Source organism: Pelophylax lessonae (genome assembly GCF_965119305.1).
Source record: "Pelophylax lessonae genome assembly, chromosome: 4".
Taxonomy (NCBI): Eukaryota; Metazoa; Chordata; class Amphibia; order Anura; family Ranidae; genus Pelophylax; species Pelophylax lessonae.
In genome coordinates, this window is record NC_138771.1 from 219796078 (window position 1) to 219813635 (window position 17558).

The window sequence follows — 17558 nt, forward strand, 5'->3', positions numbered from 1 at the left end:
AACTCTTACAGCCCTCAAAATATGTTACAGCAGACGAGTATCATGCCAGAAGACTGAGAGCAGTAAGTGTTTGAATCTGTGTATTTGTGTGCCATAAAGAATAACTACAATAGTATGCCGTCCAGTTCTGGGCTGTCCAGTTCTGGGCACCGGTCCTTAGGAAGGATATGCTGGAACTGGAGAGAGTCCAGAGAAGGACAACAAAGATAATAAAGGGACTGGAGGATCTCAGCTATGAGGAAAGACTACAAGTATTGAACTTATTCTCTCTGGAGAAAGGACTCTTAAGAGGGGATATGATATCAATGTACAAATACCGTAACGGCGACCCTAGCATAGGGAACAAACTATTCAGCAAAAGGGAATATAAAAGGACTCACGGCAATTCACTAATATGAGAAGAGAAGCAGTTTAACCTTAAACTGTGTAAGGGGTTCTATACCGTCAGAGCAGGAGGGAGGAGGAATTATTTTCCACAAGCAGTGGTGTCAGTGGGGAGCTTCACACCTGAGCGTATAGTTTTTAGGCGTTTGTTGGGCGTTTTTGTAGGCGTTTTTTTGGGCGTTTTTAGAGCGTTTTTTTTTTAAAAATGGGTATGTTAAAAGGGGTGGAGACCACCTATGTGTTTGAAAAACGCCAGTGAAATGCCCGTGAAACGCAGATAACGGCATTTTAATGCATTCCTATGGGACCAGAACAGCTCTTGATCAAGCCAAAAAAAAGCTCCGGTACTTTTTTGAGCTACAGGTGATTTTGCTTTAGGGGAAAGAACGCTCAGATGTGAACAGGGGTGATTGAAATGAATGTGATTTTGATTTTTGGGCATTTTGGATTTTCACAGATGGGCGTTTTATGGGCTGAAAAACGCTCAGGTGTGAACAGGGCCTAAATGAATGGGCAGGAATTCTGAAGTATAGAAACTAGCTATGGTTCAGAGTTTTGGTCATCTACTGCCAAAACTATCCTGTTTTACTCAGATGCTACATCGCTGTCCATAACCTGGGTTGCACTGGAAAGGGGGGGGGGGGAAACAAGAGGAGTTCTGGGTAAAAGTAGGGCAAATGCAGCACAATTTGTAGTAGAGCACAGGCAAATGAACAGGGTTGCAAAAAAATTAAAATTGTGCTGTCTGGTCTTTTTTTCCCCCCAACTAATGTGTGACAATCGTGATTCAGGTGATAGTAATACAGACTTACTTTCGACGATTTCATGCCAAAAAAGTGGTGGAGCAGCTTAGAGAGGATAAAAAGCTGAGACTGCAATGGGAAGAAAGGGAGGAATTGCGAAAGAAAGAAGAGAAAGAAGAAAGGCTGAGAAAAGATTATGAACGTCGAATGAATCCGAAGACTAAGGAAGATTTTGAGTTACTCTACCATGCTCTTGAGTGTAAGTATAATGTACTGAGTGAGTGTAACATCACCCCAGAACTGTCACTCTAAATATACTTCATGGTCAGTATCATTAAAACTAGTAAACCTTAGGTCATCCTTGGAAAAAAACATTATCAAGATGATCTGTAATTTTCAGAGACCTCGGCCCTCACTGCAATTTTTGTCTGCTGCCTATGGAAGAGGTTTGGGTTCACCTCTACAAAGCGTTCCCAGCAAATCCTCAGGATTTATGAAATTTGTGAATCATGAAAACTTTGAACATTCTCCGCCATAAAAAGGGAGCAACCTATAATTCAGTGCATAGCCTTTACCCCCGGTCAGCTGAGTCACAAGAACCAGTAATTTGAAGGAATGGATAGCACCCCATAGTCCAAAGAGGTGTACCCTAACGTTCTCAAGCTGAAAATTTTGTTGAAGTGTTTATGAATCAAACCCAGGCAGATTTGCTGATCTCTAAAAATATGGAAAAGTAGAGCACATAATATAACCTGCTTGACTGCAAATATTTCCCAGTCCATGATGTCCTTGGAAGGTAGACAACAATTCCTGCAGCTCCTTGGTATGATCAGGAGAGATCCAGTTGATACAAAGAAAATGAGAGCAAACGGGGCAGGAAAAGTGTTAAGACTATAATTTCAATGAGGCTCCATGCACACTGTAAGCTAAAAAAAATGCCAGAAAAACACTCATAACAGCGTTTTTGTGCCAGCTTTTAGCAGCAGTTAGGAGCTTTCAGCTTTTTTTCTGCTGACAAATCGCTCCCAAAAATGCAAAAAAGAGGGTTTTTTTTTTTTTTTGCTCCTAGAAGCCGATGCTCCAAAAATGCTTCTAGAATAAAATAGTGTACATGGACACATAGGATAACCCAATAACTTCTAGAAGCAGAAAGAAAAATGTTCAAAAGCTGCTAATAGGAGTGTTTTATTAAAGAGGTTGTAAACCCCCGTGAACAATAAAACCCCAAAAACCTGCAACACAAACACATAATGAGCTAGTATGCATCGCATACTAACTAGCTCATTATGAAATACCCTAGAGTGAGGCCCTGCAGTGGCGCCTGCACATCGCTGACACGGCCGATATCTTCCCTGGTGTTTCTTCCAGGTTGGTGGGCTTTTGGCCTGTGATTAGCCGGAGCTGCGATGCCGCTGGTCACAGCACAGGCCCTGAAGAAATGGCATGGACGGCCGTTCCTTCAGAGTGCATGTGCCGATGATGTAATCGGTGCAGTATACAGTAAATATATCCTAAATAGTGCACGTTTAGGAGATATTTACAGTATCTATAGGCAGGGGCGTACCAAGGGGGGGGGGGCGGTCCGCCCCAGGTGCCACATATTGAGGGGGGTGCGGTGCCAGACAGGCACGGGTGCCGTGACAGACAGTACACTGCCGTGTACTGGCATGTGTAGGTCACAGGCAGCTTCATTCTGGGACAATGCAGTGTCCCAGAATGAAACAGAAATACAGCAGCCAGCCAGCTATATTTACTTTTAATCCAGATCCTTAACTGTGTGTGTAAAGGCAGGCGTCCCAATACAATTGGTAATATAGTGAAGAAAATAGGTGGGAATTTTTAAAGCTAGCTTTTTTTTAATTAAAGGCACATGACAGCTAATGTACTCTGTTTAACACTGTTTACTTATTTACATTGTTGCCCTCTCTAACACTGGAAATCGGGAGCGACAAGTATTTCCGGACCCGCCACTTTGTTTACCTGGCCACCAGCGGCCAGAGAAGCAGCCGATCAGACCGATCTTGGTTTGATCGGCTGCATGTAGGGCCAGAGAAGAGATTTGGGGTCTAATAGACTCCAAATCCCTCCATAAAGAGGACCTGTCACGGCCCATGCTTTCACAAGGGATGTTGTTTATCCCTTGTGATAGCAATAAAGTTATTACCAAAAAAAAGTGTAAAAAAAAATAACTTTTTATAAAATAAATAATAATAAAAAAAGTTTTAACCCCCCCCCCCCCCACAACTGTGCTTTTGCACAAATGCAAACCCATATGTTACTCCATCACGCATATGTAAACGGTGATTGCACCACACATGTAAGGTATTGTTGCGAACATCAAAGTGAGATCAATAATTCTAGCACCAGACCCCCTGTGCAACTCTAAACTGGTAACCTATAAAGGCGTTTAAAGCTTTGCCTATGGAGAATTTTAAGCACTGTAGTTTGCCGCCATTCCACATGCAGACGCAATTTTAAAGCGTGACATGTTCGATATCTATTTATGGTGTAACATCATCTTTCACATTATACAAAAAAATTGGGCTAACCTTTCTGTTTTGCTTTTTTTTTAAATTCCTGAAAGTGTTTTTTTTTCCAAAAAAATTGTGTTTGAAAAAACTGCTGTGCAAAAACTGTGTGACATAGAAAATTGCAAGCACACACCATTTTATTCTATAGGGTCTCTGCTAAAAAAAAAAAATGTATAATGTTTTTGGGGTTCTAAGTAATTTTCTAGCAATAAAGAAAAAAAAAAAAGGATGTAGGAGCGAAGTGTCAGAATAGGCTTGGGAAGGAGGTAGTTAAGGGCTCATGTACTCTGGCTGTGTGGAAGAGGGGGTTTGGGCTTGAGCCGCCTGTCATTCTATGGGGATCCAGCAGCTGTATGAACACAGCCACAGGCCCTAATTTGACAGGTGTTTAGGTGCAGGTGAGTGGCCTCCGAATGTACACTGCCTGTGTTCGGCTGTACACCCGCATCCCCATGCCTGTCAAATTAGGACCTGCAGCTGTGTTCATATGGCCTAGGTGGCTCAAGCCACATAAATGAACCACTGATTCACACTGTACAGACCACAGCGCTCATGTGAATGAGCCCCAAGGCCTTATCCACAAAGAGCTTAATTTATTACGGTAATTCCGTTTTATCTTTTTAAATTTAGCAGGAATTCTGTGAATTATGTCGTATTTGTGTCCGCTAATAATTTTTTTTAGCGTATATTTGCGAAATATAGCTTTAATATTTTCTTGGGGGGGGGGGGGGGGGGGCTGTCAGGTAGTCTGCACAGGGCCCGTGATTTCTATTTGCAGCCTTGACTTTTGACAATATAGTGTATGTCAGAACTGCAAAATGTCTTGATTGTATCTCTGAAAAAAAAAAAAACATACTTTTGTGTGCATAAGCTTCAAAATTGTTCAAATGTCCTTATTTCCAGGTGCCAACTAATCAGCTTTGTATGCGCAAAACAGAATGATTCATTTCAAATCAGGCTGTTTTCATGAAATCGATTCAAAATATGTCAAGGCAACTAAGGCTATCTTTTGTAATAATAATGTAATAGTGGCATTTATCATCAGCTTAGCTTTCAGCTTTCTAAAGGCCACGTTTTCCTGATTTAAGATTTTTATAGTGAATAATTGAAAAACGTGACCTTAAAAACAAAGATATCTATACAGCCTGGAGAGAAGGCTTCTAGAATTCTAAGCAAGTCTAGAAAGCAAGGAATACACCCAAAGGCTTTTTAAAAACATAGGGCAAGGCATAAACTGAAATATTCTACACTTGGTGAAAAACATGCAGTTTTTCATCATTTTTACTTCACGAAAACAAACCAAAACCAAAAAATAAATAAATAAAAAAACATGCAGTTATGCATTAAAAATAATATAAAGTCCAGAAAACAATGTACATAGCAAAGTTATAGCTCATCATCAGTTTAAGTTTTATCACTGTTCCTAAATATTTTTGTAATTTAGTATCTCTTAAGTAGACCATAGATTAGTAGAAAAACAAACGAAAATTCAGGTCGATAGACTAATTGTTTGATTTTTGTAGAATTAGTGTGTCCACTGCGACAGGCGATTTTCATGCCGCCATCGAAACTAAACAAAACATGTTTGAATTTTATTTCCAAAATTTTTTCTAATTGTTGATAAGGGACTAGTTTGAATAAAAAATAAAAATGAAATGCGCCTGAGCTGAAGAAATCCTTCAAAAAAAAAAAAGGATGAAAAACGTGACCTTAAAAACATAGATATCTGTACAGCCAGGAGAAAAGGCTTGTAGAATTCTAAGCAAGTATGGAAAGCAAGGAATACACCCAAAGGCTTTTTAAAAACATAGGGCAAGGCATAAACTGAAACATTCTACACTTGGTAAAAAACATGCAGTTTTTCATCATTTTTACTTCACGAAAACAAACCAAAACCAAAAAAATAAATTAAAAAACATGCATTAAAAATAATATGAAGTCCAGAAACAATGTACATAGCAAAGGTATAGCTCATTATCAGTTTGTTCAAGTTTTCTCAATGTTCCTAAATGTTTTTGTAATTGAGTATGTCTTAAGTAGACCATAGATGAGTAGAAAAACCAAAGAAAATTCAGGTCGATAGACTGATTGTTTGATTTTTGCATAATTAGTGTGTCCACTGCGACAGGCGAATTTCATGCCGCCATCGAAACTAAACAAACATGTTTGAATTTTATTTCTGAAAAATTTTCTAATTGTTAAAAAGGGACTAGTTTGAATAAAAAATAAAAATGAAATGCGCCTGAGCTGAAGAAATCCTTTAAAAAAAAAAAAAAAAGGATGTGTCTATGTTGAAAATGATTGGAAAAATGTTGTATTTTCGCTGAAATAATTCTGAAATAATTATGGGAATGTTGCATGTTAATTCAAATGGAAATTTTGATTTTTGTTCAAGAGATAATTCGTTTTTCTACTCATCTATGGCCTGCCTTATACACACTCAGTTGTTTTTTCTGTGACATCTGATTGGCCAGTGATACTGTTTTCTAAAAGGGGCAGTGGTGAATATATTCGAATTCTCTAATGGCATTTGTTGGTGGAAGTTGTATTTATTACCTTTTTCTTCAGTTTCATTGTGTTTATTTCCTCTGTGCATACTGTTTATAGTATGGAGAAAGGAAGAAGTGGACCGTATAAACCAACAATATACGGGTGCTGAAAGGAAAGCGGCTCTCTGTGCACTACTGGAACAAGAGACCCAGCTAATCTCTTCTATCGGCAGACACAAAATAGATGCTGGAGAGGAAAGCCAGCAAAAAGCTATACAGTCTCTCCTAAACAAGGTAAGTGCCATCCTCACACATAAGAGCTATAATGTTTATCAGTCTGTTGTGTGCTACTTGTGATTATTTCCTGCACAAGTAGGAAGTGCTGGACCTGCAGTATGGAAGCTGGAGGAAAGGCAAGTTGGGAGAGGCATTGTTAGGATTGTAGAGGACCTGGGTGCGTTGAGGAGATGAACCAGTGTTTACCAGTGAACAATGGGCATGGCAAGATTGCACCTGGCAATGTGAGTGGTCGAAAGAGAATGGTTAAGCAGAACCTGAACCTCTTGCTGTATACACTGCACACAACTACAGCAGTCTTCTACCCAAAAAATATTTTTTATTACAGGACAACAAGTGAGAGCCACACAGACACACATAAACCTCAGTATAAAGGATCATTTATGTACAACATAAAGTATTGTGCAAACATCAGGATAATGTACAGTACAACATGATGTACCTACTGTGGCTTGAAAAAGTATTCACACCCCTTAAAATTTTCCACATTTTGTCATGTTACAACCAAAGATGTAAGTGTATTTTATTGAAATTTGATGTGATAGACCCACACAATGTAGCTCTGGCTCATAATTGTGAAGCGGAAGGAAAATTATAAATGGTATTCAAAGTGTTTTACAAATAAATATCTGAAAAGTGTGGCGTGCATTTGTATTCAGCCCCCCTAGCTCAATACTTTGTTGAACCACCTTTCCCTGCAATTACATCTGCAAGTCTTTATGGGTTAGTCTTTACCAGCTTTGCACATCTACAGTGTTATTTTTGCCCATTCTTCTTTGCAAAATAGCTTAAGCTCTGTCAGATTGGATGGAACAGCAATTTTCAAGTCTTGCCACAGATTCTCAATTGGATTTAGGTCTGGACTTTGACTGGGCCATTCTAACACATGAGTATGCTTTGATCTAAACCATTCCATTGTATCTCTGGGTGTATGTTTAGGGTTGTTGTCCTGCTAGAAGGTGAACCTATGCCCCAGTCTCAAGTCTTTTGCAGGCTCTAACAGGTTTTCTTCGAAGATTGGCCTGTATTTGGCTCCATCCATCTTCACATCAACTCTGACCAGCTTCCCCGTCCCTGCTGAAGAAATGAAACTATTTGATCAGTTTGATCAGCGGAAGGAAATTATAAATGGTATTCAAAGTGTTTTACAAATAAATATCTGAAAAGTGTGGCGTGCATTTGTATTCAGCCCCCCTAAGTCAATGCTTTGTTGAACCACCTTTCCCTGCAATTACATCTGCAAGTCTTTATGGGTTAGTCTCTACCAGCTTTGTACATCTAGAGTGTTATTTTTGCCCATTCTTCTTTGCAAAATAGCTCAAGCTCTGTCAGATTGGATGGAACAGCAATTTTCAAGTCTTGCCACAGATTCTCAATTGGATTTAGGTCTGGACTTTGACTGGGCCATTCTAACACATGATTATGCTTTGATCTAAACCATTCCATTGTAGCTCTGGCTGTATGTTTAGGGTCATTGTCCTGCTAGAAGGTGAACCTACACCCCAGTCTCAAGTCTTTTGCAGGCTCTAACAGGTTTTCTTCCAAGATTGGCCTGTATTTGGCTCCATCTATCTTCACATCAACTCTGACCAGCTTCCCCGTCCCTGCTGAAGAAATGAAACTATTTGATCAGTTTGATCAGCGGAAGGAAATTATAAATGGTATTCAAGGTGTTTTACAAATAAATATCTGAAAAGTGTGGCGTGCATTTTTATTCAGCCCCCCTAAGTCAATGCATTGTTGAACCACCTTTCCCTGCAATTACATCTGCAAGTCTTTATGGGTTAGTCTCTACCAGCTTTGTACATCTAGAGTGTTATTTTTGCCCATTCTTCTTTGCAAAATAGCTCAAGCTCTGTCAGATTGGATGGAACAGCAATTTTCAAGTCTTGCCACAGATTCTCAATTGGATTTAGGTCTGGACTTTGACTGGGCCATTCTAACACATGATTATGCTTTGATCTAAACCATTCCATTGTAGCTCTGGCTGTATGTTTAGGGTCATTGTCCTGCTAGAAGGTGAACCTACGCCCCAGTCTCAAGTCTTTTGCAGGCTCTAACAGGTTTTCTTCCAAGATTGGCCTGTATTTGGCTCCATCCATCCTCACATCAACTCTGACCAGCTTCCCCATCCCTGCTGAAGAAAAGCATCCCCACAACATGATGCTGACACTGCCATGTTTCACTGTGGATGGTGTGTTCAGGGTGATGTGCAGTGTTAGTTTTCCGCCACACATAGCGTTTTGCTTTTAGGCCAAAAAGTTCCATTTTGGTTTCATCTGGCCAGATCACCTTCTTACACATGTTTGCTGTGTCCCCCATATGGCTTCTTTCAAACTGCAAACAGGACTTTGTATGGCTTTCTTTCAACAATGGCTTTCTTCTTGCCACTCTTCCATAAAGGCCAGATTTGTGGAGTGCACGACTAATAGTTGTCCTGTGGACAGATTCTCCCACCTGAGCTGTGGATCTCTGCAGCTCCTCCAGAGTTACCATAGGGATCTTGGCTGCTTTTCTGGTTAATGCTCTCTTTGCCCAGCCTGTCAGTTTAGGTGGACGACCATGTCTTGGTAGGTTTTCAGTTGTGCCATACTCTTTCCATTTTCGGATGATGGTTTGAACAGTACTCCATGAGATGTTACAAGCTTGGGATATTTTTTTTATAACCTAACCCTGCTTTAAACTTCTCCACAACTTTATCCTTTACCTGTCTATTGTGTTCCTTGGCCGCCTTCATGATACTTTTTGTTCACAAAGGTTCTCTAACAAACCTCTGAGGGATTCACAGAACAGCTGTATGTATACTGAGATTAAATTACACACAAGTGAACTCTATTTACTAATGAGATTATTTCTGAAGGCAATTGGTTCCACTAAAGTTTAGTTAGAGGTATCAGAGTAAAGGGGGCTGAATACAAATGCACGCCACACTTTTTTTTACATACTTATTTGTATAAAATTTTGAAAACTATTTTTCATTTTCCTTTCACTTTACAATTATGTGCCACTTTGTGTTGGACTATCACATAAAATCCCAATACAATACATTTAAGTTTATGGTTGTAACATGGCAAAATGTGCAACATTTCAAGGAGTATAAATACTTTTTCAAGGCACTGTATATATTGAAGTTGTCAGGACAATGTAATATACAACATCCCTTGTACAGTACTGTGGTCAGGAATATGTAATTTAAAACATAGCTATAAAGTAAAGCGCAGGAGCCAGGATTATGTAATGCATGGTAAGTGTCCTTTTATTGTTTGATCGTCAGTGGTGTTGTCCAGTTGTAAGTGCCCCCTTAAAAAGTGGTGACTGCCCTCTTATCATTGCTGGTTAGTGCCAAATGCTCCCCTAATGTTTTGGTCTGTGGTGAGTGATCACTAAAGCTTTATTCACATGTCAGCGTAGCGATCGCGGGCAGAATCACTGCGATTCTTCCCGCGATCCTGAAATCATTGCAAATCGCTGGGGACGCCTGTGCGTTGCCCGTGATTTGCAATAGCACCCCAAACGCTGTGCGATGTTGCCGCGATTTGCGCAAAAAAAATTGCGGGACGCATGACGCCCCAAAGAAGCTCTTGTACCTTTTTTGGGTGCCATGCGTCCCACGATTTTTTTTTTGTGCAATGTTACTGCAATTCGGCAGGCGCAAATCGTGGCAACATCGCACAGCGTTTGGGGTGCTATTGCAAATCACAGGCAACGCACAGGCGTCCCGCAATTTGCAATGATTTCCGGATCGCGATTCTGCCCGCGATCGCTATGCTGACATGTGAATGAAGCCTTAATGTTGGGGGAATGCTCTCTATTGGTAATCAGTGGTAAGTGATCAGTTAAATGTGGGTGCTCATTGGTCCTCTTTCAATAGTGAAATATGTATGTATGAAAGGAGGTTGTAACGGCGCTACCTTAAAGACCGACGCCGCTCCAGCAGACGTCACATGACGAAACGCGTAGGGCGGAGTCGCAACGTCAATACGTCACTTCCGGTTTCGGAGCCTGGGCCGTGGAACGCGGAAGCTTCCCGGCCATCACCGCTGATCCTAGACAGCCTCAAACGTGAGTCTTATGCTCTCTCTTCCACGCTACAGATACACATTACATCATGGGGTTTTTTTCTTCTAACTTGAGGTACTAAAAGCCTGGTTTGGCTCACTGGAGAACCCCGGAAGAAACCGACCATCTTTTTCCTCAAGCACAGGTCGTATACTTAGGGGCGACATCTAGTGGATGTACAACAGAATTGCAACCCCATTTTTTATTTATTACTTTCTCTCATTTATTTTGGCACTTTTTTCACTTAAGTGGTAATACAAACTCCACGTACAGCACGGATGAATTTTGGTTCACTGTTTTATGCATTTTAAATCACTAATTTATTTATGAATTTAACTTATGTTTCTGTTATTATCAATTGTCAGCACAAAATAAATGCACATTGGGAACCCATTATTTCTTACTCGTTTAGTATATGCAGCACAGCACTTGCACTTTACTGAGTTGCACCTTATGGGCCCAGTTTATTAATCAGCTAACTTGGTCACACCACAAATCACTAGTGCACTTTATTTTAAATTAAATGGTTTTTTATGACACTGGCACTTTGTTTTAAGTTGGCACATACAACAAGCACTTATTCACTTTAAGGTAGCGCCGTTACAACCTCCTTTCATACATATTTCACACTTTAACCCCTTGTGGGTTCGGTTGTTGGCAGCTCACACCTTCACTATTGTCTAAGGTCTTTACTCCATAGCGCTGGTCACTCCTACTTTTCTACTCTTTCAATAGTGTTCAGTATAAAAAAGGTTTAGTTTTCTGAGAAATATTGCAGTAGTCCCACGCTTCCTCCCACCTCCTTAAAACTTTGTATTGTTGAGTTGGGATTATGCAGGAAGCATCTGGGATGGATGGATATCCCTTCAAATGGCAAGGCCAACATAGAACAGAGTAGGTCACTCTGCTAGATGGAGTGACTTGCTGAGTTAGAACTATCGCTAAACCCAGGGCATCTAATGATGCCTATGAAAGTAGAGGTGTTGTCTATTTTTTTTTTTGTGGAATAGGAAATGAAAGAAAGTAAGTGGCTACCGTAATATGCCTCGTTTCCACTGAGTGGAACGGTTCGGATCGGTTCGGTACGGTACGCTATTTTGGGTGTTTCCATTATGAAAGTGGCCCATACAACCGAACCAAACCGCACCATTCCTGGTCCTGCTTCAGATGTAGGGCCATAGGAAATGGTACGGTATGGTTAGGGCAGAGCTACTGGCGTCACACGATAGATTCCACTGATTGGCGGACAGGAATACTTCAATGCTCACGACTAATGAAAGAGCAAAACAAACACCTCATTTGGTGTAAACCCCACATGGTCCCTGGTGGCCCGACTTGCAGTGGAAATGCTCACCTGAATAGACCAGACCATTCTAACCCTCCCAAACTGTACCGACCCGAACCGTTCCGCTCAGTGGAAACGAGGCATATTATGGTAGTCACTTACTTTCTTTCATTTCCTATTCCACAAAAAAAAAAAGATAGATCATGAGACCACTGAGTACCATTTTTCTTTGTTATGACTACTATAAATAATGCTGATGTGCCCACTTTTGTAATAAACCTAATGCAGTAACTAAATTAGGTAAATTACAACCTTGTCTAAATTCTCTATTGTTTACACAACACCATTGCATATTTGTTACTAGTTAAATAGTATGTCAAAATGAACGCAGTTTTCAGTCTGTGATTTATTTAGCGCTTAAAATAGAGTTTAGCTGGTACAGGAGACAAGGCTTGACATTTTCTTTTTGAGAGACGCTAAAAACAGTTTGTAAACTTGAAGCTAGGAAATTGTATTATTTTATTTGCGTTCTCAAGAGCTCTTGGAAACGATTTGATCAGTTCCCTGTACTCTGTAGTACTGGAATTCCTGGTTTGTCCTTTGTTAGTGTGCTTTGAGCCTGTCATTTAGATTCTATTTATTTGCATGTGATCATCTTCTTGGCTAGATGACAGTATTTAACCAGCGGTGCTTATAATAAGGTTTTCTTTCTGATATACAGTAAGAAGGTTCTTCCCTGAATTATACGTTGGGCTGTTTTTCTCATCCAGCCTCACCTTGTAAATGAAAATACTAAATTATGGATTGTAATTCTTCACACTAGATTTCATATTTACTTTTTTGGCAGCACTTCAGTCTGTTATAAATGCATCTGGTAGATTTGCTTTGCCAGCTGCTTTACTCACACTACTACCTCCCGACAGTTGCTGCGCTGGCTCCCTGTTGCTTTTAGGATTCATGAAAATGTTTCACTGTTTTCTACAAGTGTGTTTTACTGTTCTTGTCTGTCTCTGGTTCCCTGTCCCCATGTATACACCAAAGCATGTATACAGTATTCAAGATTCAAAATATCCGCTTTAGGTGAATTGAAAAGAAACACCTTGCGAGAGTGGTTTAAGGGTGCCAGCACAGCCCTTCTATAGATACACAAAGAAAAGTTCCGGAATCGCTGAATTCCTCAAAATCCTTTATTGTATATCAAAAGAACATCACAGACACCATGGGGATATCACAGATGGAACACGTTTCATGCTAGTAGCAGGGAAAGCCAAAACTGACCAATTTTGGTCAGTCTTGGTATGACACAGGGGGTTGAAGAAGCACTGCTACTAGCATGAAACATGTTCCGTCTTTGATATCCCCATGGTGTCTGTGATGTTCTTATGATATACAATAAAGGATTTTTTAGGAGTGCAGCGATTTATGAAACTCTTCTTTGACATGTATACACCTACTGTGTATGTATATGTATATGTATATATATATATATATATATATATATATATATATATATATATACACACAGTATCTCACAAAAGTGAGTACACCCCTTACATTTTTGTAAATATTTTATTATATCTTTTCATGTGATAACACTGAAGAAATGACACTTTGCTACAATGTAAAGTAGTGGGTGTACAGCTTGTATAACAGTGTAAATTTGCTGTCTCTTCAAAATAACTCAACACACAGCCATTAAATGACTAAACTGCTGGCAACAAAAGTGAGTACACCCCTAAGTTACAATGTCCAAATTGGGCCCAATTAACCATTTTCCTTCCCGGTGTCATGTGACTCGTTAGTGTTACAAGGTCTCAGGTGTAAATGGGGAGCAGGTGTGTTAAATTTGGTGTCTCACTCTCTCATACTGGTCACTGGAAGTTCAACATGGCACCTCATGGCAAAGAACTCTCTGAGGATCTGAAAAAAATATTAGTTGCTCTGGCCTAGGCTGGCCTAGGCTATAGGAAGATTTCCAAGGCCCTGAAACTGAGCTGCAGCACGGTGGCCAAGGCCATACTGCAGTTTAACAGGACAGGTTCCACTCAGAACAGGCCTCACCATGGTCGACCAAAGAAGTTGAGTGTATGTGTTCAGTGTCATATCCAGAGGTTGTCTTTGGGAAATAGACGTATGAGTGCTGCCAGCATTGCTGCAGGGGTTGAGCGGGTGGAGGGTCAGTCTGTCAGTGTTCAGACCATACACCGCACACTGCCTCAAATTGGTCTGCATGGCTGTCATCCCAGAAGGAAGCCTATTCTAAAGATGATGCACAAGAAAGCCCACAACTTATTTGGCTCAGATGGTGTCAAGTGTGTTTGGCGGCAACCAGGTAAGGAGTACAAAGACAAGTGTGTCTTGCCTACAGTCAAGCATGGTGGTGTGAGTGTAATGGTCTGGGGCTGCATGAGTGCTGCCGGCACTTGGGAGCTACAGTTCATTGAGGGAACCATGAATGCCAACATGTACTGTGACTGAAGCAGATCATAATCCCCTCCCTTTGGAGACTGGGCCGCAGGGCAGTATTTCAACATGATAATGACCCCAAACACATCTCCAAGATGACCACTGCCTTGCCAAAGAAGCTGAGGGTAAAGGTGGTGGACTGGCAAAGCATGTCCCCAGACCTAAACCCTATTAAGCATCTTTGTGGCTTCCTCAAACAGAAGGTGGAGGAGCGCAAGGTCTCTAACATCCACCAGCTCTGTGATGCCGTCATAGAGGAGTGGAAGAGGAATCCAGTGGCAACCTGTGAAGCTCTGGTGAACTCCATGCCCAAGAGGGTTAAGGCAGTGCTGGAAAATAATGGTGGCCACACTAAATATTGACACTTTGGGCCCAATTTGGACATTTTCAATTAGAGGTTTACTCACTTTTGTTGCCAGCAGTGTAGACATTAATGGCTGTGTGTTATTTTGAGGGTACAGCAAATTTACACTGTTATACAAGCTGTACACTCACTACTTTACATTGTAGCAAAGTTTAATTTCTTCAGTGTTGTCACATGAAAAGATATAATAAAATATTTACAAAAATGTGATCGGTGTATTCACTGTTGTGAGATACTATGTGTGTGTGTGTATATATATATATATATATATACACATACATATATATAAAGTGGGTACGGAAAGTATTCAGACCCCCTTAAATTTTTCACTCTTTGTTATATTGCAGCCATTTGCTAAAATCATTTAAGTTCATTCTTCTTCCTCATGAATGTACACACAGCTCCCCATATTGACGGAAAAACACAGAGTTGTTGACATTGTTGCAGATTTATTAAAAAAGAAAAACTGTGAAAAATTTAAGGGGGTCTGAATACTTTCCGTACCCACTGTATACACTATATTGTCAAAAGTATTGGGACACCTGCCTTTACCTTTACACGTACAATAACTTTAATGGCATCCCTGTCTTAGTCCATAGGGTTCAATATTGTGTTGGCCTTTTGCAACTATAACAGCTTCAACTCTTCTGGGAAGGCTGTCCACAAGGTTTAGGTTTGTGTCTATGGGAATGTTTGACCATTCTTCCAGAAGCGCATTTGTGATGTCAGGCACCGATGTTAGACAATTAGGCCTGGCTTGCAATCTCCGCTCTAATTCATCCCAAAGGTGTTCTATCAGGTTGAGGTCTTATCGTATTGTGCACTAGTCCAAATCATTTTGTGGAGGGGGGATTATGGTGTGAAGTTGTTTTTCAGGGGTTAAGCCTGACCCCTTAGTTCCAGTGAAGGTAACTCCTAAGGCATCAGCATACCAAGACATTTTGGACAATTTCATGCTCCCAACTTTGTGGGAACAGTTTGGGGATTGTCCCATCCTGTTCCAACATGACTGACACCAGTGCAAAAAGCAAGGTCCATAAAGACATGAATGAGCGAGTTTGGGGTGGAGGAACTTGACTGGGCTGCACAGAGTCCTGACCTCAACCCAACAGAACACCTTTGGGATGAATTAGAGCGGAGAATGCGAACCAGGCCTTCTCGTCCAATATCAGTGCCTGACCTCACTAGTAGAATGGTCAAACATTCTTGTAGACACACTCCCAAACCTTGTGGACAGCCTTCCCAGAAGAGTTGAAGCTGTTATAGCTGCAAAGGGTGGGCCAACTTAATATTGAACCTTATGGACTAAGACTGGGATGCCATTAAAGTTTATGTGCGTGTAAAGGCAGGCGTCCCGATACTTTTGACAATATAGTGTGAATTTTTAGATTACCTGTTTCTGGCATTCTCCCATGTTACCAATTCCCACTCTTGTATCTTACACTTATTTATTATAGGTGCAGTATTTATATAGCACCGACTCTTTTTTTCACCACTTTACATGTATATTGTACATTCACATCAGTGCCTGCCCTCAAAAGCTTACTATCTAATGTCTCTGTCTTACATTCATACATACACATACTATGGCCAATTTACACAGGAGACCCTTAACCTACCAGCATGTCTTTGGTGTATGGGAGGAAAGCAGGGAACCCATAGCAACTCACGCAAGCACAGGAAGATAAGGCAAACCTTATACAAGTAGTGTCATCATTGGAATCTGAAGTGATGACCCCAGTGCTTACTATCCCTGTCACTTGACATTATTACCCAGTGTGCACAAATTCTATCTTCATCTCATGTGCACTCATTTATTTATTGACATCTCTTCATGCTTTATCCTTCTACTTGCCTATCATTTTTTAATTGATTTTCCTATTCTTCAAGATGTTTGGTGACATCTGCTAAACTAAGGACTACTTCACACCACGAAAACACACTCCAAATTTGTTCCAGGTGTGTCTTTGCATGCTCTTTTTTAATGTGTTTTTGATGCATTTCCGGATGCATTCCTGATGCTTTTTTCTTTTTTTTTCCTGTTTTTTTATACTGTACTAGGGTCCAGTGCATATTTGATGCGTTCCAGTGCATTTTGGTGTGTTTTTTATGCGTTTTACTTTGTTCCAGTACAGTCCAGTGCAGAAAAAAGGCACCGGAAAGCCCTGGAACTGACTACACTGGTATAAACTATGCCATTGGAAACCATATAACCTACTTTCCATGAGTTTGTGATGCAAAAAAAAATGCACTGGACTGCATGTGGTGTGAACTGACCCACAATCAACTATGTAGTGCAAAGGTCTTTCTGATTTTATACAAATTGAATTGGTTGTTTAGTTGTGTCCTCCTTTTACATGGCTTTGAAAATTTTAAGGAGATTCTAAAGTGATTTTTGGTAAATCTAAAGGAGATTCTAAAGTGAGTGTACAAACAAATTGTATAGTGTATGGCCTTCTTTAGATGGCACCATCTTCAAAAGATAGAAAAGTTTTGTTTCAATTTCAGATTTCAAATTACAATGATAGTATATACACTGCTCAAAAAAAAGGACTTTTATAAAAACACATCAGATCTCAGTAGGGAAAAATATCTTGCTGGATATCTATACTGATATGGACTGAGTAATGTGTTAGGGACGAAAGGATGTCACAACGTTTGATAGAAATGAAAAATGATCGAAATACAGAGGGCTAAATTCGAAGACACCCCAAAAATCAAAGTAAATAAATGATGCAGCAGGCTAGTCCATTTTGTTGAAATTTCATTGCAGCAACTCAAAATAGTCCTCAGTAGTTTGTATGGCCCCCATGTGCTTGTATTCATGCCTGACATCGTTGAGGCATGCTCCTAATGGGATGACGGATGGTGTTCTGAGGTTTTTCCTCCCAGATCTGGACCAGGGCATCACTGAGCTCCTGAACAGATTGAAGTGCAACC

At 40.4% G+C, this 17558-nt stretch overlaps 1 protein-coding gene and 1 long non-coding RNA gene across 2 annotated transcripts in view; both read left to right on the forward strand.

Annotated features, from left to right (window-relative positions):
• The window catches only part of IQUB (IQ motif and ubiquitin domain containing), a 67833-nt gene that overhangs the window by 30141 nt on the left and 20134 nt on the right, over positions 1-17558 (forward strand). Inside the window, exons 6-8 of the mRNA XM_082257096.1 lie at positions 1-62; positions 1176-1386; positions 6266-6441. The exon at positions 1-62 is cut by the window's left edge and continues 94 nt beyond it. Of these exons, the coding sequence (XP_082113222.1) occupies positions 1-62; positions 1176-1386; positions 6266-6441 (449 nt within the window). The remainder of the gene's footprint in view (positions 63-1175; positions 1387-6265; positions 6442-17558) is intronic.
• The window catches only part of LOC309555221, a 375479-nt gene that overhangs the window by 26307 nt on the left and 331614 nt on the right, over positions 1-17558 (forward strand). The window lies entirely within an intron of this gene.